Here is a 26,995-nt window from a genome sequence, read left to right as displayed (position 1 = left end):
CTTTGCATCTCTTTCTCAGCCTGCTTTAGTTTACCTTCCTCTGTCAAAGTTCTAACATTCCAACAACCAATTCTCACTTTCCCTTTTGGGCCAAAGTTGGTCATCGAGGTATCCATCCGGTTTCGTTTCACTTCAGTTTCTTTAATAAGTGGATTTAAGATGTGCAAGTTATTAGCCCACAGCACCCGAGCTTGGTGGTGGGGCTGCCACCTGAGCCTCCAAACATGCTGTTTTATGTAGGGGTTGTCTCCCTCAGCCTTTGAAGATCACTCTTTACCACAAGGCAGTGGTTTCCCCCACTTCTTCAACCCCAAGGGAAAAGGGTTGCCTCGTCTGCCAGATTTGCCGTTCCAAAGGTCTCCAGAAAAAATGAAATTCGACAGCCTGTTTCCAGTTATTCGACCGGATCAGGAATGAGATTAATGAAGCCCCATCTAGCGGCAAGGATAGGAATTGTGCCGGCTGCCGAAGCCTGTCACACTCCTCTCTCTGGGGCAATGATTAATGACTGGCAGAAGAAATTATACTGGAGAGTATTGCTGGAACGAAAGATGGCAGGGAAAACCGGACTACCCAGAGAAAAACCTCTCTCGCCTCCGCTTTGTCTAGCATAAATGTCACATGAGGTGACCGGGATTTGAACCGCGTAACCCAGCAGTAAGAGGCCGGTGCGCTGCAGCCTGAGCCATGGAGGCTCTTTAATACAGAAGTAATAATATTTACTTAATAAAACTTGTTAATGATGTATATTTATCCCCCTGTGGGCGGGGGCAGTAGAATAACATCTATGGTTATCCCCTGTTTGTCATAAGAGGTGACTAAAAGGGACCTAGGGGATCTTCACTTGGGATCGTGGTGTGGTGATCACGGTGCCCTTTGCTGAGTCCTGGCATTGCTTCCACTTGCTTGTCACAGGCTCCTCATTTTCATCTATCCTATTCGACCTCGCTTCGTCAGCCCTTGTTACTTTTGCGACCCCGACACTATTAGGTTCAGGAGGTCTAGGGAGTCATTCATTTTCACGGCCTTCTTGACCTTTGTCTTTCTTTGGCCGATACTTTAATTTTTCGAAGTGTCGGACCCCTTCCATTCATTTTCTATGATTATCGACTGCAAGGTTTGTATTCACGAGGAAGATATGAAGAAACTCGTGTTCAGTGAATAAATGAACTGTAGTTGCCATGGGAGATATGAAGAAACTGGTGTTCAGTGAATAAATGAACTGTAGTTGCCATGGGAGATATGAAGAAACTGGTGTTCAGTGAATAAATGGAGTGTAGTCGCCACGGAAGATATGAAGAAACTGGTGTTCAATGAATAAATGGACTGTAGTCGCCACGGAAGATATGAAGAAACTGGTGTTGAGTGAATAAATGAACTGTAGTTGCCATGGGAGATATGAAGAAACTGGTGTTCAATGAATAAATGGACTGTAGTCGCCACGGAAGATATGAAGAAACTGGTGTTCAATGAATAAATGGACTGTAGTCGCCACGGAAGATATGAAGAAACTGGTGTTCAGTGAATAAATGAACTGTAGTCGCCATGGGAGATATGAAGAAACTGGTGTTCAGTGAATAAATGGACTGTAGTCGCCACGGAAGATATGAAGAAACTGGTGTTCAATGAATAAATGAACTGTAGTCGCCATGGGAGATATGAAGAAACTGGTGTTCAGTGAATAAATGGACTGTAGTCGCCACGGAAGATATGAAGAAACTGGTGTTCAATGAATAAATGAACTGTAGTCGCCATGGGAGATATGAAGAAACTGGTGTTCAGTGAATAAATGGACTGTAGTCGCCACGGAAGATATGAAGAAACTGGTGTTCAATGAATAAATGAACTGTAGTCGCCATGGGAGATATGAAGAAACTGGTGTTCAGTGAATAAATGGACTGTAGTCGCCACGGAAGATATGAAGAAACTGGTGTTCAATGAATAAATGAACTGTAGTCGCCATGGGAGATATGAAGAAACTGGTGTTCAGTGAATAAATGGAGTGTAGTCGCCACGGAAGATATGAAGAAACTGGTGTTCAATGAATAAATGAACTGTAGTCGCCATGGGAGATATGAAGAAACTGGTGTTCAGTGAATAAATGGAGTGTAGTCGCCACGGAAGATATGAAGAAACTGGTGTTCAGTGAATAAATTGACTGTAGTCGCCACGGAAGATATGAAGAAACTGGTGTTCAGTGAATAAATGGAGTGTAGTCGCCACGGAAGATATGAAGAAACTGGTGTTCAGTGAATAAATGGAGTGTAGTCGCCACGGAAGATATGAAGAAACTGGTGTTCAGTGAATTAAAAAGCTGTAGTCAACAAGGATGATAGGAACAGAAGTGGTACTCACCAAGGAAGATCGGCAACCACTCGTAGTAGGAGATAAACTGGTGCTCAGCGACCACAATTCGACGTGCCTCCTGGTAAACCTTCTCGTCGTCCCAGTGGGGGTTGATGTGCTGCAGAATGTGAGCAACACGGTTGTGTTCTCGTAGGTACAAGATGTGCAGCACTGTGAGTTGTGTGTTCTGGTTAACTCTCACGTCACCTGAAAGATGTGCAAAGTCTGAGATCTTCGACATTTCGTTAGACACAGCAAAATTTCAACATATTTTAACATCATATACTTTAGCAAGGTCATAGTTTCAATTCATATTCACCTTAGAAAAAAGTTAGAAAATAATACCAAACAACAATTTTGCCGCTCACAGTTAAGCAACGCTGACCATGGTCATCGCGTAGATGGATAACCACTTACGCACACGTCGCGGTGTCTGTCCGGAAGAATAGTATGATTCTCCAGACAATTATAATCACCTCAATCATTCAATCAAAAGTAAGAGAAGATACTCAAATTCTATAAGACTATGGCTGTACCAACTTTGTTATATGGAAGTGAGACATGGGTGGATAAAACAAGCTATAGGAATAAAATACAGTCATCTGAAATGAGATTCCTAAGATCAGTGAAAGGATACTCCCTAAAAGATAAAATACGAAATGAAGAGATAAGACAACAATTAAATATATTCTCAGTGAATGAAGAATATTCCAAAACAAGATAAATTGGAAAAAAACACGTTCTGAGGATGGATAACAACAGAATCCCAAAACTTGCCCTGGAATACCATCCTACGGGAAAAAGAGATATTAGTCGTCCTATGAAGAGATGGAATGAACTCTGACGTCGGAACAGGAAGAGGAAGTTAGTAAGTAAGTCAATTATTCCGATCCTGCAGTGTAGATTGCAAAATGGTCGACTGCGGGAAACAATAGGCACCATTACTTTCTTACTCTAATATCGGAAAAGAAGCAACTTGGCGGGAACGAACCTCCTCCTGTCTTCTCCGCGAGAAGGTACTGGGGAGGAGAAAAACAGTGCTAAGGGGAGAATAGAGCAGGTCTGTCAAGTTATCAGCGTAGAGGCTCGTTCAATCCTCAGACAGCACCATCGAAAGTTATGCACTTACAAGGAAGTCGATATATCGATGGCGGTGCTACAGTATAATGATGCGTACTAGACAATATGAGAACTGAGATAGTTTACTATTGCATTTAGCAGTGACCCAGAAAATTATCACTCATAATTTATCAGATCCTACGTTCAATATCCATTTGGCCAGATATTACCGACATTATGGTGACGAAGGAAATCATTTCCTACAAGGTTGTAGAGTATTCGCGTCATAGTTAGGTACTTCGGTATTTGACGGTGCAATGTGTAATTGTGTCTAATTGTACGCGACAAATTTAAAGCGATGTCCGAAAAGAATTGTAAGTCGTGGATGTGGGATTATTTTGAAGGGATGACACATGGCACAGTCCGTTGTGTTGTTTGTTCAAAAGAAGTAAAATACTCCTGAGATGATCCGGCACTTAAAAACACATAAAATCACTGAAGGGGAATCGTCACAGAGAACACCTCCGGCCCGGTATGCATCACAAGAAGCTACCCTGTCGACAATTACGAGGTATCCAGATGGGTGTATATTCTATCCACAGTTATTAACAAATTCATCATCATCTTCGTAGCGTTTGTCCTGCAATGGAACAGGGTTCGCTGTTTTGCAAGCCAATCTCCACTTGGTTCTATGAAGGACGTACTATAATGTTTTACATTTTTTTTTTACCCAAATGAACTACATTACACATCCGTTCTTACGTCCACCTTCTCAACATAATCTCCTTGTAACTGTATGAACTGTTGCCATCGATGTGTCAGTCTCTCCAGACCTTCCTGAAACCACTCTTTCGGAGTGCTGCGTATCCATGCCTGTGTCCAGTTCTGCAAAATCCGCAGAGGTTTCTTCATATTCCCGAACAGGTGATAATCACTGTTCGACATTTCTTTGGCAGTGGACTGCCCCTATGCTTCCATTGCATCGACTGTTGTTTCGTTTGTGGTTCATGGTACTGGAGTCATGTCTCATTACCAGTCACAAGCCTAGCCATGAAGTCGGCTGGATCTTGATCACGGCGTTGCAGAAGTTCTCTGCACACGTCCACACGCCTCTGCTTTTCGTCTGCAGACAAGAGTCTAGGCACCCAGGTGGATGACACCTTCCCGAACCGTAAGTGGCCGAGCACGATCTGCTGCAGGGTGTTTCGGCTTATTCCCATGGCTGCCTCCATTTCCGTAAATGTGATGCATTTGTTTCCTTGGATGACCTGTTCGACCTGGGCGATGTTGGCTGGTGTTGACACTGTCACGTTCCTTACAGAACTGGTTCCCTTGTCCACCGATGTGCGCCCTGTTTTCCAACCTTCCACCCAGCTGTAAACTGTTTTCCGTGACGGCGCATGTTCCCCACAGACTGCCATCAAGCGCTGATGAATTTCTGCAGTTGTCACGCCTTCATTCCATAGGAACCATAGCGCTGTCCCTGACGGTTTCTTTCCATGTTGTCTGCTCCTATACTGACAGTGTTGTTATGATATGGCCATGACGAGTGCATTCGTTGGCCCCTGTGCGTGTGCTGCTACCACATGGTGGAACAAGACACTGGTTACACGTCACCACCTTCAAAAGTGAAATGTGAACCACACCCGCATGTACAAAAAATAAAGCGTAAAACAGTATAGTACGCCCCTCGTATTAAGTGCATCGTTCGGAACAAGATGAACAGAGCGCATGGCTTCTTGAAGGTGACCAAGCCAGCGTTTCATGGACCGACCACGGATGGTGTGATGGTTATTCAGCTAAGATGTCCACCTCAAATAACTCGTGAACCGATTTTTAACATATTGACATTCTGTTTGCACTTCCGTTAATGCTATTAAGGGGCTCATAGTTGAACATGCAGTACTTTTGCAGGCTTTTGACAAAATGTATCGACGCACACGTTTCCATATGAGAACGTTATTCTACGCAATAACTGCCGTTTATATGCTATCAAGCTTACGCTCGTAGATACTGGGACATCACACAGATCGCAGCACAGTACAATAAGTCTCGATTCTCGCGAGTCCCGAGATCTGTGACGTCAGAGTCTCGAGCGAGAACATTGGCCATCATTACTACAGCGTCCATTTTATGTCCATTTGTCATAAATGAATGTCAGTAAATGAGTTTCTGCTCACAATTAGTAGCTATTTATTGAAGATGGGTGGAGATTATGCTTTTTTTACAAGTTGCTTTACGTCGCACCGACACAGCTAGGTCTTATGGCGACGATGGGATAGGAAAGGGCTAGGAGTGGGGAGGAAGCGTCTGTGGCCTCAATTAAGGTACAGACCCAGCATTTTCCTGGTGTAAAATGGGAAACCACGGGAAACCATCTTCAGGGATGTCGACAGTGGGGTTCGAATCCACTATCACCCGAATACTGGATACTGGCCGCAACTGCAACTGCAGCTATCGAGCTCGGTGGAAATTATGTTTAATGTCCACGATATTTGGTAATGAAGTGATTATGACTTGAAGATTGCACGCATCGTCAATGATTCCTGCAGAATTTACCTCCAGTCTGTAAGCGGCGACCCTCTGGTAAGTAGTAATGTGTTGTCATCATAGTTAGGGCCCCATTTTCACAAACGTGCAGGACGCCTATGAGGCGTCAAATCGAAAGACCTGCACTAGGCTCACCATTATTGTTATCAAATTACTATGAAGTGGTTTATCCCAAATTGCTCTCTTCCGATCGCTTGTATCTGTCTCACGCGCATCATGTGTTTCCCTTATTGGTTTACAGCTATCGTCACGGTGATAGTGAAGAACATGTGGATCTCGCCCATCTGTTACCGAGTGACTCTCCAATAGAGCCGTTGCCGGCCGTTCCGTTCACAGACATCTCTTATTACAACAGCAACACGAATTCCTTATAGGATGAATCCACTCAATGTATTCTAGTAAAATACCTGTAACGAACTCTGTCTATTCTGCCTCCTGACAATATCCACCACTGCTAGACTTACCAACAAAATAAAATTGTTTCTACATATCAATCGATCATACAAGAGATAATCAATCTCTAGATACGCATATGATTTTCCAGGCCTAAATATGAAAGTCTCTTCCGAACGTCGTGCTTATAATGTAAACGTTTGGATTTCCATCAATATTTTCGGCCATTCCTGAGAAAATCGCGAACACAGCATTTCTCCATAGAATTTTTCCGTGTAGAGTTCACGAAACTACATTACTTCCTTTCGAAAATATATGGACTTCATGGGCTCCAAATGCCGTAGATAACAATAAGTAAATTGTTTTATAAATATATCAAGTTAAGAAGACTGCTATATTGTTACCTGGGACCCTCTGAGGGTGGCGGCAGTAGAACAACACTCACGGTATCACCTGTCTGTCGTAAGAGGCGACTAAAAGGGGCACCAGGAGCTCTGAACTTGGAAACTTGGGTTGGCGAAGACGGGGCCCATAACTGAGCCCTGGCATTGCTTCCACTTACTTCTGCCAGGTTCTTCACTTCCATCTATCCTATTCGACCTTCCTCAATCAATTCTTGTTCTTTTCCTACTCCGGCGCTATGAGAGCATTCGAGGGCCCTTGTGTATCTTTGGCCGATATTTTCATTTTTCAAGTATCGAACCTTTTCCATTTTTTCACTCTGATTAGTGTTCCATAGATGATGGATGCCCAGTTGTATTTCCTCTTAAAATAATAATCACCATCACCACCACTGTTAACTGGGACCTCACCCCAGCCATTGCAGTTTCCTCTGAGCAACCTGTACGCTCAATCAAGCTGATCTATCCATATAACACTATTAGATACTTAGTGTATAAAAGCCTCCGTGGCTCAGACGGCAGCGCGTCGGCCTCTCACCGCTGGACACCGTGGTTCAAATCCCGGTCATTCCACGTGAGATTTGTGCTGGACAAAGCGGGGGCGGGACAGGTTTTTCTCCGGGTACTCCGGTTTTCCCTGTCATCTTTCATTCCAGCAACACTCTCCATTCTCATTTCGTAGCATCTATCATTCATTAATATATATCACTTTGGGAGTGGCGACCCCATCGTTATAATAGCCTATATATGATTCATTCATTACATCCCTGACCCGGTCATTGACTGGAAAACAGGTTGTAGGTTTTCATTTTTCAGATACTTAGTGTCTGTAGGGTTGCATTAATTTCTTACTTAAAAACTTTTAGCTACGAGAGGGCAGGGTTGCTATTTTTCAATGCGACATATGCCTGATATATTTCGCGTCCACAAAGGAATTTTCCAATTCTAAGAGAACGTTTTAAAATATCTAAGATGTGATTTCGTGTTTTGGATGCTAATACATTTGTCTGAAGTTTAAGCCTTTGTTACTGACGCACGTTGTTTTGATTATTTGTCGTTTATAAACTGTAAATCAATTTATGCGTCTATACAGAAACCAATGAAACTGTATGAAATGTGTCAGTCTTAGGAAAACGTGTTAAATTATACAGCCTTATTCTCTCGACAGTTTGAATAGTCTCTTTCTTCCTATAATGAGGCGTATGACCTTCCTCTTAAACCTCTCGAATACCGGGCGAGTTGGCCGTGCGGGTAGAGGCGCGCGGCTGTGAGCTTGCATCCGGGAGATAGTACGTTCGAATCCCACTATCGGCAGCCCTGAAAATGGTTTTCCGTGGTTTCCCATTTTCACACCAGGCAAATGCTGGGGCTGTACCTTAATTAAGGCCACGGCCGCTTCCTTCCAACTCCTAGGCCTTTCCTATCCCATCGTCGCCATAAGACCTTTCTGTGTCGGCGCGACGTAAAGCCCCTAGCAAAAAAAACCTCTCGAATGGGATAAGAACCGTGCTTCGGACTGATTACATTTTAATTATAAAATAATTCCTCCTACTTCCGATTCAGCTATCACTCTACACAGTGTCGAGTTCGTATAGGACATGCCGAAGAAATATTGAGTACCGGATACCGGTGGAACCGAATACCACAACATGAACTATGAGGTACTCGATATGACGTGTGTTCGTGAAAGCTGTATTCGAAAGAATATTCGATTAGAATTTTCTCTTATTTTCGTTAGACATCAGTGCCACGGGATGGCAGAAAAACTAGATCGGAAATACTGACATCTGAGTTATTGTAACGACAAGTCGAAAATATGAGTGATTTCCATAAACCATTTTCAGTAGAGAGGGGAAGCCAATCGAGATGAAGTGTTGATTATACAGTACTAACAATCTCCTGCACAGGAAATAAGAAAAAGTGAGAAGCTATGAACTCCTCATACCTCGCCACGGGAGCATTTAACGTCACCCACGCATGACTAGCAGGTACACTCACAGGATATTCAGTTTCAAGGTGTCGGTCGTCTTTTGTTCAGCTTAAAGAGGATGCAAGGTTTTTTTCCTCCACAAATGCTAATTAAGTAAAACAAGCGACACACTCCTGTACGCCTACATTAACAAAGGTTAATTCCAATATCCTCTCTGGCGTACCATCTGGTTGCTACTTGGCAAGTGACCATCAACTTGTAAATAATGACTGACTCTTGCTTGCTCTACTAAGTCGTGTTTCTACTTATCAACAAGGCCACTCATATTCATTTATATTTACTCATTCGGCTTCAACGAAAGATTCAATACAGAGATATCAGAAAGATTTAACAATAGTGTAAAGAATTCGATAAGATAATCAGGCCAGGCATCGTTGTTGAACCCACAGCACAGTTTGAAGATGCCAGAGATTAGTCATTATCGGTCGATGGAAACGGGAGAAAGTACAGAAAATTACTTAGAGACCACTGTTACTGTTACAGTAGGGATATTCTTTTTTTGACCTCTGTGTTCACTTCAGCTATAAGAAACCGCCACATTATCTCGAAAATGTAATTCTAAATCTGATTCCCATATCTAATTGAATGAAGAGACTGCATTATCATCCCCATCCAAAAAAGAACGAAATCTCCATGAATGTGGCAACTACAGAACCATTACTCTCATAAGGTAATGTTCCGCGTTATTAATGAGATACTGAAATGCTACTTTATTTTTAGAATATATGGACTTGATGGGCTCTACATTCCGTAGATAAGGAAAATTAAATTATTTTACAGGCAGGTTAATAAAGGGAAGAGGTACTCAAGACCACCTGCTGAACCCACGACAGTTGATAGAGAAGTCGAGAGAATTTTGTTCTCCACTATACGTATGTTTAATCGACTATCAGGAAGCCTTTGACAATAAAAGTGGCATCATCTATGGCAAGTGTTAAGGGCGATGGATGTGCCAAATCACCTCATATCGCTGATAGTTGAATTGTATAAACAAACCACAGGATCAATGAGAGTGCTTCAGACTCTATTAAAGGAGTTCCAAAAGAGGTACACAGGGCTATATACTGTCGCCTCAACTCCTCAACATATAAATGGGGATTATATCATGAGGAAAGCTGTGGATGGATTGGAAGGAGGTGTTTCAGTTTGTGGCCAAAAAATTAACAACTTGCGCTTTGCTGATGATACAGATTTGTTGGTAAACAGCCAAGAAGAATTATTATTTAAACTCATTCAGTTAATTAAAAAAGATATCCAAGAACTCCATTTAGAACTGAACATCTTGAAAATTAAAGTAATAATAATGGAAAGGCAGTATAACAACCAATCGGAAATAAAGCGGATGGATCAATGAATACATTTATCTTGGAACACTGATAACAAATTCTGGGTCATCAAAAGAGATAAAATGAAGATGTAATCTGGCTAAGGTGGCAATGAAAAAATGAACACGACTGTGGAAAGTTCAACAGATTTCCATGAGCCTGAAAATAAGACTAGTAAACTGCATGGTATTTCCCATAATAATGTATGGATTGAGTCGTGGACATTAAGAAAGAAAGAGATGAATAAAATCAATGCAACTAAAATGTTTTGCTGGAGAAGTATGTTAAAAATTCCAAGGACCAATCACCACACAAACAACTCTACTAGCTGAAATACTTTGGTCATGTAATGAATAGGGGACTAGAACATACGGAGCCAAGTTGATCATTCAAGGAAAAAACCAGGGACAGAGGGCACGCGGAAGAGTTCCAACAAGGGGGATTAGCCATATTACCAGTACATGTGGAAGAACGATGCATGATATAATAAAGCCAGTCAGTGATAGGATATCATGGAGAAAAATGATATCACGACAATCACCACAAAATCCTATAGGATGTCAGGATTGAATAGACAGATGTAATTGTTAAGTATCGTTTATGCTGTAAGTAAACGTAATGTTAAGAATTTTAGTATATTTATCCAGTGCAAGGGTTATCATTTTGTTATTTAATTCACCTTCTCTTATAGGTAAATTAATTTGGTGTACAAATTCATTTATGAAATCATGCAAAGTACTACAAGTAAGACATTCGCTCTGGAAACGCTGGTAGAAATCATGTCATTACATTAAAATCTCTAAACATACTTATAAAAAGGGAACACAATATTGTATAACACATTCACGTTCAAAATATCCCATAGTCTACTTATGCTTATTTAATATCGTCTCACGTGATGAAATCATAGTAGTGCTGGTAACCATTGAGTACTGCCCTCTTATTATTGTGTTTTCTCCACACCTGCCCCGCCTCGAAGGAACAGTAGGAAGGAGGAAATGCACGATATGCTTCTCTTACGATTATAGAGTGTGAATGTAATTGCTTCCTACAGTCGACCATTTTAGAGTCGGTGCCGCAGGTCTTGAGTATTTATAGTCATTGTTGATGAGGGATTCACGCTTCTGTCCAGACAGAATATTGTCGTTGAACCTCGCAACACCGTTATGTGACTATGTTGAGGAGGAAAATACTGACCTGCAGCACATGTATCGCTTAGAACGAAAATTCGTGGTCGGAAACTATGTGAACCGAGTATTAGAGGATTGGTCATGCTAATAAATAATTTGAAAGAAATAATTTGATATATCCCACAGTTGTCTTTCCTTTTTTGTTTAGAGAAAGTACACGAGAGTCCCAGGGTGAAAACTATGCCCTTCTACTTATTCGTTTCCGCAAACTGCTGATGGGTCAGAAAATATCCATCAGCTACACTGGCGGGGAAGGGGGGGCAATCTGCCATGGAGGGAAAGTTTTTACACCTATGTCAGGAAAGAAACTGCCTTTTCTCTAAAACTTTTAAAAGTCTAATTATTGGGAATTTTGAGAAGAAGAATCATTGGGAGGATGGAAAGCTTCTCTTTTTAACAACCGGGCCTTTTCAGGGGGGATTTAGTGACTTTTAGTGATTTTTAGTGGCTTAGTGTAGCGCTGTCATTTTATCAGCTGCTGAAGTTAGCCAGTCAGATCGCTTCGAGGGCGAATTCAAATGGGCCTTGCGCGACACTGCTGCTAAATCTGCGCGGGACTTAAGAATGGCTTGAAAGCCATGCCGAGAAATCAGCATCAAAAACAAGAAACACGCCGTTCGTTTTACTCAGTATCACCGGAGCATACTTGCTGTGGAGCGATCCTGTCAGCTGAGAGGTCTGTGTTTAAAACCCTCGCCTGGCAAAGTTTTATTTTTCGACTGGTGCTCTCATGCCGGTGCCCTTAGCAGCCTTGCAAAGTCCATTTGAATTCGCCGACGAAGTGATCTGATTGTTGGATTTCAGCAGCTGATAAAGTGACAACGATGCGGGATATCGATTTTTCTTTCAAATTATTTATCCACATGACCAACCCTCTAACGCCCATATACCCGGTTCACGTTGTTTCCAACCACGCTGTAGTTCATGCAATTCTGAACCTTTTTGGTCAGAGCTCTAAGTTGAAATATTATTACAGTACATAGAGGTTTTTCTAGATGCAACGACGACATATTCCTGATAATGCAGTATAGTGGAGTATCGCCATTTAGAACGCCTGGAAGGTATGCATAGCCACTTAACGGCGTGGACGGACAAGTTGCCGGCGAAACTCCTAGCCATTCAATTGCAAGGACACCTGTGTTAACGCTGCTGTAGAGCGGGTTGCGGCCTCCCCAGGCTGAATATTCCTGTTGTACGGATTACAATGCGAACGGACTTATGTCCTCACCAGATAATTACCTCCGTTTTTCATATCTAAATACAAATCCACAGTTCTATCCCTTCAGGCAAGCAACTAAATGTTGAAAACATCCAAAGGGTTATGAGCTACGAATTTTAGGTGAATAAAATATAATAAAACATGAGAAAATATGAGAAAATATGAGAATATATTCTTTATGAGTTCAAATCCCGGTTCCTCCATGTGAGATTTGTACTGGACAAAGCGGAGGTGGGACAGGTTTTTCTCCGGGTACTCCGGTCTTCCCCGTCATCTTTCATTCCAGCAACACGCTCCACTAACATTTCATTTCATCTGTCAGTCATTTATCATTGCTCCAGAGGAGTGCGACGGACTTCGGCAGCCAACACAATTCCTATCCTCGCCGCTAGATAGGGGCTTCATTCACCACTACGAGCGCTAATGTGAGTCAATGGAGAGTTTTACTTAAACCCTTATAACTACATTCGGTGTGGACATTTTAAAAACCTCGCTTGAGGGTATTGAACCAAGGAACACATTACAGAAAGAATTATGTAAATGTTAATTTGGCTAGGATTTGAATGGAATATGAAACGATTAAAGCGACAAGCGATTTTAGGCTGTTTTTCTGGAACTATATTTAGGCTGGAAATGATTTTCGAAATTTTGTTTTCAGTTTGATAGAGCTATCCAAGACTTACAATTTGAAACATTTCCGGGCCCTTTATCCCTTCAACTTTCGGCACAATTGAGGAAATTGCTCAGTTTTACGTTTTTCGTAGTATGGGGACCCTTTGTCTGCTGGGAAATGTTTTCAGCATTTAAAAGAATTAGTATGTGCATCCAACATTGTTAGAAAACACATTTTTCTTCAGGGGAAAAGGCCGTCTCCTATAGGGCTAAAACTCACCGTACAGCAAAACACACAGGTAGCGCTAGTCTGTAATATCACCTTAAAAGAACTACAGTTCTCTTTATGCCAGTAATCATCCATTTTACATTTCCATTCGATGCCACACTCCAGTTTTAAGACAGACACAAATAACTTGCACTCCTGGTTTCAAAATAACTCCCTTTTAGGTAAACTTGATCAGAGAAAAGACACACACTTGTCCTGTGAGCAGGGGCAGCTTTTGAAGAGGGTTGCAAATTTTTACAAATCCCAGTTAATTTCCTGAATTTACGATTCTTTTACTAGACCATCATTTTACAGATCCGTAGGCTGTCCGTAGGAAGCCGGGAGCTTTTACGTTTGCAACAGGTGTGCAGGGAAGTTACAAACTTTCGGAAGGACAATTCGTAGAGGATTTTAGCTTGCGCGAGGAAGGAGAGCTGGAGCCTGGCATTATTTTTTCCATTGAGAAAGGTTTTCCAAATTCCCTGACATACTTGCAAGTGAAAATAATAAATAAATAAATAAATAAATAAATAAATAAATAAAATAAACACCAAAGAAGTTGGTTTCAAAAAGGCATTTGTTCGAAGTGGTATGAACATTTTATTTATTCGGTTTGTGCTATGTACTGGCACATATTTTGAATAAAAACAACAGGCACTCACTCGATACAGTGACCAGGCAATCATCAATGACCTGCATTTAGTGCTGTCACCCAGGTGGCAGATTACCTACCGAGCAACTGGTCGCGCGGTTTGCATCATGTAGCCACTAGCTTGCATTCGGCGTATAGCTCGTTCGAATCGCACAGTCGGTAGCCCTGAAGACTGTCCGTGGTCACCCATTTTCGCACTAGGCAAAAGTTGCAGCTGTACCTTAATTAACGCTACGGCCACTTCCTTCCCAGTACTAGCCCTTTCCTTTCCTATCCCATCGTTGCCATAAGACCTATCTGGGTCGGTGCGACGTAGCTAAAGCAGATTGTAAAAAAATTAATGTTTACCTAGCCTTTTCTTAAAAGTTTTCAAAGAGTTTGGAAATTTGACGAACATTCCCCGTGATAAATTATTTCAATCCCTTATTCCTTGTCGTGTAATTGAATATTTGCCCCATTTTTTTACAACTTGCTTTACGTCGCACCGGTACGGATAGGTCTTATGGCAACGATGGGATAAGAAAGGCCTAGGAGTGGGAAAGAAGCGTCAGTGATCTTAAGTGAGGTACAGCCGCAGCATTTTCCTGGTGTGAAAATAGAAAAGTACGGAAAACCATATTCAGGGCTGCCGAGAGTGGCGTCTGAACCCACTATCTCCCGAATACAAACTCACAGCGGCGCACCCTTAACCACGCGGTCAACTCGCCCGGTCATTTTGATGTTATCCTAGTCATGAAAGCGTCGTCAATCTGAAAGTCGTTATTTTCGTAAGCTGTCAAGATGTAGGAGCACTCATGCTTGCCATCTGACTGAGAGATCATCGATTGCGTCATACAAATTTTTCTCTTGAATGAAAACGACCCCAAATATTTTGCTGTTACAAAGTGAATATGAATGATACTTTCTTCCTCATTTGAAAGACGGTTGAACTTCCTGTATCAATAGGTATGCTTGTGTGTACTTTACTAAAGCGCATTTCATTTAGCTTTGTATGGCTAGCGGTACAAAATTTTTAAATCTAAAGTATGTTCAACCTCACCTGATTTTCGTTGTGCATCGCCACATTTTCAAACCACCAGCCACTGCCTGCGAAGGTATTCCAAGTACTGTATAATAATTGTATTTACCTGCTATGTAGCACGCGTCGTTATGGCTATCAAGATCGCAGGCTGAAGTTGCGTTAGGGTTAGTCGGTGGAAATGCTCTGCCATGCTTGTACTCCACAATCAGCTTTCCTCCTTTGAACGCCCTCAGTGATCTCGCTGTATTTTCATCCGATCCGTAAATGAAGGAGCCATCCAAATAATGCGTGACTGCAGTAAGCTACAACAAAGAAAATACATTACTTTTGGTGTTACAATGTAGGAAAATGTTGTTGGTAGTGGTAATTGTTTTAAAAAGAAGTACAACTATAGACCATATCATTTGTAAACGTCTTGCGCGGGAATCGGATGCGCATGTGGGGAGGGGTAATGGAAGGGGGCTGCCTCATCTCCCACTCCTTTCGCTGGCCAATCTTCGTCTACACAACGTGATAAGCACTGTACACATTGGCTGAACACAACGTGTCAAAAAGCGAGTTAAGAGATAGCGAAACGGGTAGAGAGAGAGAGCGCGCTAATCAGACCTCCCACACTACCAACATGACTACGCCTCGCCGGTTACTCTGAAAGAGTTTTACTAAGTATCTGGACTATAGGCAACCATCCTCTATATCACTAATCAGTAGAGTCCGGATTATTAGGTGCTAATAGGTTAGAATGCAAACTTACTTAAGCCAGTAACAAGTATACCCTACACTGTACAACGGTAATGCTATGAGGTTTGGATAGATATTAGGGGTGCAGGCTATAGAACTCCTTGAATTTATTCTACTCTTCCTACATTGTGGTACAACGGGTTGCATAACACTTCCTACAAACCAAATTACTTTGTATTCTAATCTATTACCACGTAAAAATACGAGGTATACTAATCAGAGAGAAAAAATGGAAGGGATCCGACACTTCAAAAATAAAGGTACTTATTGGCCAAAGAAAGACAACAACCACGAAGGGAGTGAAAATGAAAGATTGCCTTGGCCTCGAATGCTCTAATACAGTATGGTTCGGAAAATAACAAGAGGTGGCCAAGGAAGGACGGATAGGATAAGTGAAAGTGAAGAGCCTGGTACAAGTACTATTCGCACACTTTTTAGTGATAGATTTTTGTACTGGGTTGAGGAGTAAGGAGGGAGAACTGCCGGTTCCGGTAATACTGCCAACTGAATGGAAATGAAATCCGAATTGAATCGATAATATGATCGATCGATATGAATTTTCTAAACCTTTATTATCTTACGCTAGCATCTGTGTCACACACACAATATATAATATTATATAACATTTCTCGATGCGCAACTTGTTCCTAGTATGAATTCTATAGTTCGGCTTTGCTGTGTAAACAACAACAGTACGAGTACGTAAAGTGTACGCCAGATGTCTCACAGCGATCATAAGCGATACATAGTTTGTGTTTCAAAGGTTGTCAATACGAATCTCGAAGATAACCAAGGTCGACCGATTCAGCACTAGGGTGTCCATCTATCACTAAAAGGTGCGCGCACAATAAGTGGAGTCAATGCCAGGGTCAATGTCGCCAAGCTACGCTCCCAAGTTCAGAGTTACCTCTTACGACAGGCTGGGGATACCGTAGGTTTTATCCTACCACCCCCACCCACAGTGGGACTTGGAATGAATGAAACTCTGTATTTTGCCATCTGATGACAGAGCAACGCCAAAAACATTTTACATCCACAGACGAGTATCTCGTGTACCATGCAAATGTGTGAAAGTACAGTATTCTCAAGAGCTAATGGCAGATGGTAATGGTATCTTAGCCTGCCCCATGATGTGTGTTGTATCGATAGCATGTCTTTTCATTATCGGCTCTCCCACGGATTTTAATTCTAGATCATGGGTTGGAAAATGGAGTTTGGTGAATCTTACGAGTTCGATAGAGGAAATGATTGATATAATGGGCCTTAAAAGCGGTCAAGAAAATTCAGCAATAATGGCTAATAAGGAAGTCGTCACTCGCATCACGCGACTCTTCAGTATCTGCAGTGAAGCTGTTGTCTTAGCCGACCAAGGCCTGATCAGCACGACAATATCTATCCTCAGCCGCGTGCCTTCGCTTTCTTGACCGGATACGCTGTCTGTCATATCAGACAACTCCTCAACTGGTCTCACGAGGCTGAGTGAAACCCGTTCCAACTTTCAGTCTAGAATTAAAATATCTGAACTGGCCGAGAATTGAATCCGAGTCCTCTGGGTAAGAGATGGGCACGCTACCCCTACACGAGGACGACGGCAATGGTGTTAGTGTACGTAGCTTTATTGTTAGTTCAGATAACCCTGAAGTTTCTTTCTTTTGGCAATAAATATTCACGCCTGTATTTCTCAAGCAAAAGATGTGACAATAATCAGGAAATACTGTATTATGTCCAAAGATAATCAATTAATGAATCGTCCTTTTCAAGTTACATCCTTGTGAAAGTGTGTCAGGATAATCTGGTTTCAGAGAGAGAACAGGATCTGAATGCAGTATTAATATTCGTAATAAAATAAAATAAAACATATAAAACATAATAATAATAATAATAATAATAATAATAATAATAATAATAATAATAATAATAATAATAATAATAATAATAATAATAATAATAATAATAATAATAATAATAATAATATACTTCGGAGACCCTGTGCATGAATCGAAAAGTACAACGCTCGTTGTGCCACGTCCTGGGAGCCATCTGGTGGCGAATGAACGTACCATTTCCACTTCTATTATAACGTCTAAATTGGGCATAAGTCCAAAAGCCTATACATTATCATGTCAATAATAATATGCTTCCGAGACCCTGTGCATGAATCGAAAAGGACAAGCCAATCAACTAATTAAAAGAGGCTCAGTTCGAAAATAATAATAATAATAGGTCTAATAATAATAACAACAATAATAATATACTTTCTTTCTTCTTTCTTTCTTAATTTGTTTACCCTCTACGGTTGGTTTTCCCTCGGACTCAGCGAGGTATCTCACATCTACCGCCTTAAGGGCAATGTCCTGGAGCGTGAGATTTTGTGTCGGGGATACAACTGGGAAGGAGAACCAGAACCTCGCCCAGGCGGCCTCACCTGCTATGCTGAACAGGGGTCTTGTGGTTGGAGGGGATGTGAAGACTGGAAGGGGTAGACAAGGAAGAAGGAAGGAAGCAGCCGTGGCATTAAGTTAGGTACCATCCCGTCATTTTCCTGGAGGAGAATTGGGAAACCATGGAAAACCACTTCAGGGGTGGCTGAGGTGGGAATAGAACCCCCCTCTACTCAGTTGACCTCCCGAGGCTAAGTTGACCCCGTTCCAGCCCTCGTATCACTTTTCAAATTTCTTGGCAGAGCCGGGAATCAAACCCGGACCTCCGGGGGTGGCAGCTAATCACGCTAACCACTATACCACAGAGACGGAAATAATAATAATAATAATAATAATAATAATAATAATAATAATAATAATAATAATAATAATTGTAGAGAAGTTTTCTCTAGAAATGAAGCATCACCTGTTCTGCTGGTTTGAAGCCACTAGAGCAGCCCATAGACAGATCCGTGCTGGTCCTCACGAAGTTCATACACTGCTGACCGCTCTTGCCGTAGTCCGGGTCATGAGGAGGGATTTCGATTGGAAAGCAACTGGGATTTCTGTTTTGTTTGGGAAGGAAAGCTCCGTCCTGGGTGCAGCACTGTACAGGATGCGCCTCTGTAGACAAAGAGATTTGTTTAGATAATATGCATTTAGATGTTACCTACTGAGAGTTAATAGTCTATATATTAACTTGGACATATTAGTCGGTCGGTAGAACGTAGAACATGATAAAGTTATAAAATAATTTTGTCTGGAGAATTTCATACTCAATAACTGTGAAAATCAGTCCTTCTTTCAACCTGTATTTACAATCTAACGTATTTAGACCAGTTTCAATTTGTAACTGCAGGAAAGTGTGTTGCACCTCCCGCCCCAATACTTCGTTCCCATTTGGGGATTCACGCCACACATTTAGTTATTTATCGTGTGGTATAGGCCCTACACAAAGACATAATTACAATTTAAATTACAAATGGATGTTTATCAGTAGAAGTGTGCAACATCACCTGTCACCAGGGCTAGGTCCAGAGAAGAGAGTAAAGAGTTCTTATGTCCACTAAAAGTTGGCAGTGGTGCTAATATTGAAAACACTCACATATGAAAGGTTCAATATGCCATTCATTTCTTTTGATTAGTGTTCTTTTCTGGTAGCAAATGGGTTATTTGAAGGTATAGAATAACGGTTTCTTGTAAGTGGGCATACAGTAGTTTCCTTCCTTGTGATTCTGATTTTGCACTTATATATAAAGAAAAGGGAAGTAGTCACACAGGCATATGTTTCCAGTGATCTTCATGAAATATCGATTACTTCCTGACCTCTCACCGTCAACTATGACTCATCAGAATATTAGCATGTTTCCATAAAAAAGATAAGACATTTTGAAAAACAGGAAACATGTGAAAGAAAAGCAAAGTAAAGTCACCTCCTTACATGCTATGAAGGCCCTTGGAGGAGTGGAAGTTAAAGGCTTCCACCATTGTTAACCTCGGCACGTGATGGGGTAGAGTGGTTAGCTCTACGCCCGGCCGCCTTTGCCCCCAGGAATTAACCGGGTACTCATTTTTGGTGTAGGCTGAGTGAACCTCAGGGCCATATGCACCTCCGGAAGTGGAAATCTGGTTTCTTAAATTTTACGACTTCCAGACGGGGATTCGAACCCACGTCCTTCCGGGCGAACAGAGCACACCTTTACCGCCTCTGCCAGGCAGCCCCTATGTGAAAGACATACAGTCAGCAATGTTAGAAGTTCGTTCCTTTATATGTTCTATATCACTCGAAAACATTATCGATTTGAAGGCCGTGATTCCATTTGTCTAAGGAAGAGTGTAAAAACATTATTTGCAGATGTTTGACTAATAAATGTAACAAAGCACAAATGAAATGTTTGCAAGACTTGGCACCTTTAAAAAATTGTGATTTTTTGTTTATTTCTCAGTGTGGTAATTTTAACTTTATCATCAATCTATTATTTAATATCGATGAAAAGTAGTATTTTTTCCTTTAATTTAATACTCATTTTTTTTTTGCTAGCTGCTTTACGTCGCACCGACACAGATAGGTCTTATGGCGACGATGGGACAGGGAAGGGCTAGGAGTGGGAAGGAGGCGGCCGTGGCCTTAATTAAGGTACAGCCCCAGCATTTGCCTGGTGTGAAAATGGGAAACCACGGAAAACCATTTTCAGGGCTGCCGACAGCGGGTTTCGAACCTACTATCTCCAGAATACTGGATACTGGCCGCACTTAAGCGACTGCAGCTATCGAGCTCGGTACTCAAAAATTAATCTCCTTAGTATTTCGTCGGAGACAATTTCTTATTAATAACTTACTGTTCATAAATTTGGCACTTTGCACTTTTCTACTGATAAGTATCTAAATATAAAGAACTGACTGCAGTGTTTCTTGGTACAGAGCTTCATTTTAAACCTTGTAGGACGCATCACATTGTTTGACTATCACTGCGTTTCAGGGCACATTAATTACCATTAGAGTTTATCGTCTATGAATTAATGCTCATTAGTTTGAGGTTATTTCAGAAATGATGAATGTTTTAAATCTACAGAACTGGAGGTTAATCTATGTAAATATAATTATAATTTTGTCTGTAACTGTACATTTTAAATTTTTGTCTCATAGTTCGTTTCTTTCCTCCGATTAGGTACCGTACAAAAGTTGCAAGTACCGTCAGTTCAATGTCTGTCTGTCTTTGTCTATCTGTTTGTTTGTAAGTATGCTCGATTGTCACATCGCGGGAAAGTAGCTTAACAATATTTTTGGAAACTCATTAAAGTTCAGGGATATCCGGGTTGTGTACTAAGCTATATATTATTTGATTACTATACATTGGCATAGCAATATTAAGGGGACCAAGACAGATTGTAATACAGTGCAAATTTGAAGTTGTTAAAATATTATTCAAATAAATATTTGTAAGCAGTATTTGAAGAGAAATTTCAACACAGTTCCTCTCATTATTTTGGTCACATACATTCTGTTATTTTCATTTGATTTCGTTTAAATAGGCTATGCTAACCACTCAAAATGTCAAGTATTCACGTTCATGGAGTAACTCCAAGGATATAGACGAATTTAGAATAAAGATCAGTTAGGAATGAAATATGTGAAATAAGTGACTTCATTCCATCCTATGTCCAAAGTTGAACAAATCGGTTGAATATCTGAAAATCAGTAGTTTAAAAAATACATCACACGGCATTACCTTCTTTAACTACCAACTGAAAAATATGATACATCGGGAAGTTCGCTCTTACTTTGAGAGTCCGTGCTACAATATTTTCACATCATAATACAGTATTTCATGTTTGTTCAATAAACTTTATTTTACAGTTCATATTGTGGTTCATTATTTTGTACTTACGAGCTTGCGTGGTGCCAAGAGCCATAGACATGTCGTGTGTGATGATCTGACCGTACTGCATGGCGGCTAGAGTCCACTTCTTGTCGGGGATTTCAGCATTTGGGAAGACGGTGTAACTGATGAGACGAGCTGAGGCCAAAGGCTTGCCGGACACAGACAGAGGAGGATGTTGAACTCCTACAATACAAAATAACAGAAGTAAGGTATCGTTGGCAGATATAGAGAAATGACAGATAGAGGTCTGCAGTCACAGAGTACTTTCATCTATTGAAATGTATGTAAAAATAAATAAACAAATCAATTTCCACATTTTGAAAGCTGAAATGTGAATGTTTTAAATGATGTATAATATTTTATTTATGAAGCATGTGTACTAATATCCCGTTTGTATTATGTGCTGCTCATCTGAAATCTTAAGAATTAAGCATGCCTAATGTACAAGGAGCAATATTTAAGTGCGATTTTCTCTTAACTTAATTTGAAGTAATTACGTCCCTTTTCCTCCGCTTCTATAGATAACAGGAGTCTCATATCTTTACAACTTGTTCTGTGATACATATGCAAACTTTCTAGGGGGATAATCTGCTGAGTGCTGAGTACTGTGTCTTGGAGTACTGTGTGTGTACTGCCATGAAGTACTGAGTACCGTGTGTGTACGAACGTGGAGTCATTGTGTGGAACACTTGGTTTGCGTAGAGTTGGAGCAGTGTTAATTGTTGTTGTTGATGTTGTTGGTTGCTTTTTGTTGTTGTGTGGTCGCAGTTCAATGGTTGGTGTTGGCGTTGTTCTGGGTAGTGAGTGTCGTCGTAATGTTGGAGTAGTGTTGGAAAGGAGTGCTGGTTAGTACTGTTGTTGCTTTTGTTGTTGTTGTTGTTGTTGTTGTTTGATACGTGTTGAGTAGTTCAGTGTGTCGAGCAGTCATGTTGACTGTCACTAATTGTGATTGTGTTGACTATGTAAGTGACGGACTAGACTGGAGTCGAGACAAGGGACAGTCGTTGTGCATTGTAATTGTTAACAAACTCTGTGTTTTAATTTGTGTGCTTGAAGGTAATGAGTGGAGTGAATGAGCGTGCGAAGTGAAGTGATAGGTGAGCTGTCAATTAAGATTATGGAAAGCATCTAAATAATGGAGCAGGCGCCCTGCTGTGAGGGGAACAAGAAACTTTGTAAATAACCACTAACGAGGGAAATATTGTAATCTATTCTCATATATAATTGTATGTATGTGTACTTACTGGGTCATCCTACATTAAATTAGTTCAATAAAACTGTTTTATACATAAAAATAGTTTTGATTATTGTTTCTTTATTATTACAATACCACCTTTCCACTGTAATGCGGGATCAGGGGATCAGCTTGAAACTTTGCTGGGAGGTTTTTAAAACCAGATACCCTTTCGGCTATCAGGCACTGATCGTAATGAAAATCACACCCGAAATCTCAGGAATTCGAATACGGGACATTCGGGCTGGAAATTGATTGGCTAGACAACTGTGTCAGCGCTCTCCGTTGTATTATTACTGTTATTATTATTATTATTATTATTATTATTATTATCATCATCATTTTGGTCATCTAAGCACCACAGAAAGTAACCCTGTGCCCGTGAATTAATCTTAACCCTTCTTTTCTTCACTTCCAATAGTTTTTCACTCTTTCACTTTTCTGTTTTCTCCTCTCTTGCGTCCAGATGTTATTTTCTTCTTCTTTTCCACCGAGAAATCCTTGACATTTTGTATCAATCTTCTGAAAGTTGTTCTGTTTTGTATTATATCTTCTGTTATTCCAAACTCTCCCACATCTTTTTTTGTACAATCTAGATCTGCTGGTTGCCATTTTTGCTCTCGTAAATATGGCTGAAAACTCGTTTTGTCAATCTGCTGTTATCCATCCTCATTATGTGGCCAAAAATGGCGTCAGTGACCATGTGCGATTATTTTAATTTAACGCAATTTAGATTTTTTCTGTGGCAATATCGACGTTCCATTTTGCTCTATCAGGTGGCAGAGAAACCAGACCTCTGTAGGGTGATCTGTAGCACAACTTTAATTTTGTCGGGTTTTCTTTACGTGGCGACGATGGGACAGCAAAGGGCGAGGAGTGAGAAGAAAGCGGCCGTGTCCTTAATTAAGATACAGCCTGGTGTGAAAATTGGAAACCACGGAAAACCATCTTCAGGGCTGCCGACAGTGGGGTTCGAACCCATTGTCTCCCGAAGGCAAGTTCACAGCACCGCGACCCTAACCGCTCGGTTTTTGTCGGATAAACACAAATGTGTCACAAAAAAAAACCAAACCCCATGGGACTACAGCCCTTGAAGGGCCTTGGTCTACCAAGCGACCGCTGCTCAGCCCGAAGGCCTGCAGATTACGAGGTGTCGCGTGGTCAGCACGATGAATCCTCTGCTATCTCACGGTCAGATAGCTCCTCAGTTCTAATCACGTAGGCTGAGTGGACCTCGAACCAGCCCTCAGGTCCAGGTAAAAATCCCTGACCTGGCCGGGAATCGAACCCGGGGCCTCCGGGTAAGAGGCAGGCACTCTACCCTTACACCACGAGGCCGGCAATGTGTCACAAGAGGATTTTTTAAATGTCGACATCATACGAAATTGAGTAATGAATGGACTCTTTCCCGCCCTTCAAAAATCTGGATTACCACTGTCAGGTTTGAACCAATGATGTTGAGATTCTGAGTTCTCACGACTAGAGTTGGAAATAACGAGACAAATAGTCCATCAGATATCTCACGAAACTGAAGCAACTTCATTCCGAACTTCGTAGGCAGAACGTAGAATATGAACTATTCGTACGTGAGTGAACTATTCAAAATTGTAGACCAGACTGATAGTCCACTTTTCCTGTTATTATTTATTTATGTATTAATTTTTTTATTTATTTATTACCCAGCGAGTTGCCCGTGCGGTTAGGGGAGAACAGCTGTAAACTTGCATTCGGGAGATAGTGGTTTCGAACCCCACTGTCGGTAGCCCTGAAGATGGTTTTGCGTGGTTTCCCACTTTCACACCAAGCCAATGCTGGAGCTGTATCTTAATTAAGACCATGGCCTTTTACTTCCCACTCCTAGCCCTTTCCTATGCCATCGTCGCCATAAGACCTATCTGTGTCGGTGCGATGTAAGGCAACTTGTAAATATATACTGTATAGCCTATACAGTCTATATTTATTATAAAATATGTTCATAGCTACTGAAGGCACATCCAAAGATTTTTAACTATTATCTGAGGATTAAAACTGTTCAATCAGACTCTTTGGGTCAACTGAGGAGCTCCTTGGTACGAAATGTAATGTTCCCGATGAATACTAAATGTTGATATGCTGACCACGTAACATTCAATATCTGCAGGATGTCTGGCTTGATGGACGGTCGTAGTGACAGGACCATAGCTGTTAAGGAGCTGTAATAATAAAAATTTCGTGTGGCTATTTCTAACCGAGTGCAGCCCTTGTAAGGCAGACCCTCCGATGAGGGTGGGCGGCATCTGCCATGTGTAGGTAACTGCGTGTTATTGTGGTGGAGGATAGTGTTACCTGTGGTGTGTGAGTTACAGGGATGTTGGGAACAGCACAAACACCCAGCCCCCGGGTCATTGGAATTAACCAATGAAGGTGAGAATGAGAATTGCACCCGGGACACTCTGAACCGAAGGCCAGTACGCTGACCATTCAGCCAACAAGTCGGACAGGAGCTGTTTATTTTCATGGAGGAAAGACAAGTAACTGTCGCTATCAACTATAAAACTAAAAGTTTTTGACTACTCACCGTCACCGTATTTGGCAGGCTTTACTCGGTTGTAGGTAGTTCGAGGCATACCCCAGCCTGGGTTTTTCAGGTTGTTGCAGGAGCCGTCGATAGAACGGTATTTCTCCTTATTGCACACTCCAGGAACAACTGGGCCGCACTGAGCGCCCCCATTACTGGCGAAGCCCTTAAAGAATGATTCATACCTGAAACATACAAAATAGAATATTAGGAGCGGCACCTACATGTAAGGCCTATTTCGTACAGATGTCTAAAAGTTCCCGTTTACTGCCTACACCTCCAGGACAAAAAATGAAATTAAATGAAATGAAATGAAATGGCGTATGGCTTTTAGTGCCGGGAGAGTCCGAAGACAAGTTTGGCTCGCCAGGTGCAGGTCTTTTGATTTGACTCCCGTAGGCGACCTGCGCGTCGTGATGGGGATGAAATTATGATGAAGACTACACGTACATCCAGCCCCCGTGCCAGCGAAATTAACCAATGATGGTTAAAATTCCCGACCCTGCCGGGAATCGAACCCGGGACCCCTGTGATCAAAGGCCAGCACGCTAACCATTTAGCCATGGAGCCGGACAGGACAAAAATAAATAAAGACATATTAATGACATAAATCTACTCCGGGAATTTTTTCTGGCATAGTACGTCAATATTTTGACGCGAATACTGAATTGTTACGTAGCCTCCGTGCCTCAGGCGGCAGCGCGCCAGCCTCTCACCGCTGGATACCGTGGTTCAAATCCCGGTCACTCCATGTGAGATTTGTGCTGGACAAAGCGGAGGCAGGACAGGTTTTTCTTCGGGTACTCCTGTTTTTCCTGTCATCTTTCATTCCAGCAACACTCGCCATTAACATTTCATTTCATCTGTCAGTCATTTATCATTGCCCCAGAGGAGTGCGACACGCTTCGGCAGTCGGCACATTTCCTATCCTCACTGCTAGATAGGGGTTTCATTCATTCCACTCCTGACCCGGTCGAATGACCAGAAACAGGCTGTGGATTTTCATTTTCACTGAATTGTTACATATCTCCAAGCCATAATGAAAATTCAGCGAAGAAAATCATGTACGTAATAACTACATGTGACTGCTGTTTTCAAACTCACTCATCTTTTTTGTAATGTATATGGTATTCGGTGAGGTTATGCATCGCTGATCTTCATAAATAAATGCAAATCACTGCTAAAATTACTTGAAAACACTCACATATTCATATACTGTCCGTGTTCGTAAAATAGCATTGTAGAGCACGAAATTCTGTTCATGTTGTCGAAATCCAATGTCCGAAATGAATTGTTTTATATATCCTAAAAATAAAAATATTGGTGTGGTACCCCTTAAAACAATAAAACTCTAATCAGGGAGAAGAACAAAGAGTACCGATCCGGCGAACAATGAGGGTATCAGATAAAGAAGTGTAAAGGCCATGAAAGACGTGAAAATGAAGAACTCTCTGGGTCTCGCAAACTTAATACCATCGGGCCAGATGTGAACGAAAACTTACCTCGGGAGGTGAAAGCTGAAAGTGACGAGCAGGTGGAAACAATGCTACAAGCTAGGGGCCCGTGGACGCCAACCCATGCTCCCAAGTTGAGAGCGCCTGAAGGCACTCCCTATAGCCATCCCTTATCGCAGATGTA

The 26,995-nt window shown here is 41.5% G+C and overlaps 1 protein-coding gene across 2 annotated transcripts in view; it reads right to left on the bottom strand.

Moving 5' to 3' along the window:
* Nucleotides 1-26,995, bottom strand: part of Pxd (Peroxidase) — a 310,908-nt gene that overhangs the window by 41,202 nt on the left and 242,711 nt on the right. For both annotated transcript variants that reach the window (XM_067139197.2, XM_067139206.2), the window contains 5 exons: nt 25,358-25,542; nt 21,573-21,749; nt 18,612-18,808; nt 15,133-15,328; nt 2,356-2,553 (listed from right to left, as the gene is read on the bottom strand). In XM_067139197.2, coding sequence (XP_066995298.2) covers nt 2,356-2,553; nt 15,133-15,328; nt 18,612-18,808; nt 21,573-21,749; nt 25,358-25,542 — 953 coding nt within the window. The remainder of the gene's footprint in view (nt 1-2,355; nt 2,554-15,132; nt 15,329-18,611; nt 18,809-21,572; nt 21,750-25,357; nt 25,543-26,995) is intronic.

The sequence above is a fragment of the Anabrus simplex genome, chromosome 1 (assembly GCF_040414725.1).
Source record: "Anabrus simplex isolate iqAnaSimp1 chromosome 1, ASM4041472v1, whole genome shotgun sequence".
In the NCBI taxonomy this organism is placed as follows: Eukaryota; Metazoa; Arthropoda; class Insecta; order Orthoptera; family Tettigoniidae; genus Anabrus; species Anabrus simplex.
The sequence above is the reverse complement of the archived record's forward strand: the minus strand, read 5'-3'. Positions and strand labels throughout refer to the sequence as shown.